Source organism: Atta colombica, unplaced genomic scaffold (genome assembly GCF_001594045.1).
Source record: "Atta colombica isolate Treedump-2 unplaced genomic scaffold, Acol1.0 scaffold105, whole genome shotgun sequence".
Lineage (NCBI taxonomy): Eukaryota > Metazoa > Arthropoda > Insecta > Hymenoptera > Formicidae > Atta > Atta colombica.
This window is the reverse complement of record NW_017259190.1, coordinates 4,799,977-4,800,818: the sequence shown is the minus strand read 5'-3', so window position 1 is coordinate 4,800,818 and position 842 is coordinate 4,799,977. Positions and strand designations below refer to the sequence as shown.

The 842-nt window shown below is 34.8% G+C and overlaps 1 protein-coding gene across 1 annotated transcript in view; it reads right to left on the bottom strand.

The window, feature by feature from the left end:
* Positions 1 to 842, bottom strand: part of LOC108689237 (THO complex subunit 5 homolog) — a 5,188-nt gene that overhangs the window by 1,644 nt on the left and 2,702 nt on the right. Inside the window, exons 9-10 of the mRNA XM_018195928.1 lie at positions 553 to 760; positions 71 to 368 (exon numbers count right to left, since the gene is read on the bottom strand). Of these exons, the coding sequence (XP_018051417.1) occupies positions 71 to 368; positions 553 to 760 (506 nt within the window). The remainder of the gene's footprint in view (positions 1 to 70; positions 369 to 552; positions 761 to 842) is intronic.

Sequence of the window (842 nt, the reverse complement as noted above, 5' to 3'; positions counted from 1 at the left end):
ATAATAATAATAATAATAATAATAATAATAATAATAATAATAATAATAATAATAATAATAATAATCATACTACTGCCACGACGAAGTATAGCTTCATAAAAGATGTCTACAGATAACACTAATCCCCGTTGGTAAAATTCCGGTGAAGCAACATAATTTGAGTAATTTTTCCAGGTCATAGTCGTGAATCGATGCAAAGACGTTGAGATTTTTTGTGGCACGGGATCTGTCGTACTGATAAATATTGGTAGATTGCCGGACTCTAGTTGTCGTATTTCCATACATAGATCCAGTCTCGCTTTTATGCGCCGTTTAATTTCTTTCAACACACTCTCCACACAGTCTTGTGCCAATTCTTGACTCGTCAGCTACAAATAAAAATGACATAAAATTGAATTTTAATTAGAATATGTTACTTTAATTGCGCATCTACCGTGGAAGAGATTTATATGTTTGAACCGTTATTAATTTTTTGTCTTACAAACAGAGCAACTATTTTTAACGTTTATGTCATAGGACATACATGTAAACATTTTTTACAAGGATGTGTACCTTTTGTTGTTGTTCGGTCGTGTCACATGAGACAAAGTGTAGACCAGCCATTCTTTGTGCCCATCTGTAAGGAATGCCTAGTCCCAAAGACGAAAATGATCCCAAATTATGCCGCGACAGCTGATACTGATTGGCAGGATTCGGACTCTCCAATCCTAAATCCCGTGGATACAATTCGCGAAGAACCGACTCGGATACTAGCATGTCTCTATTAATTAATCATGCAATTTAAAAGATTAGCTCAAACTTGTCGAATCAAAGGAAACAAGAGAAAAGTATTGTCACATTTG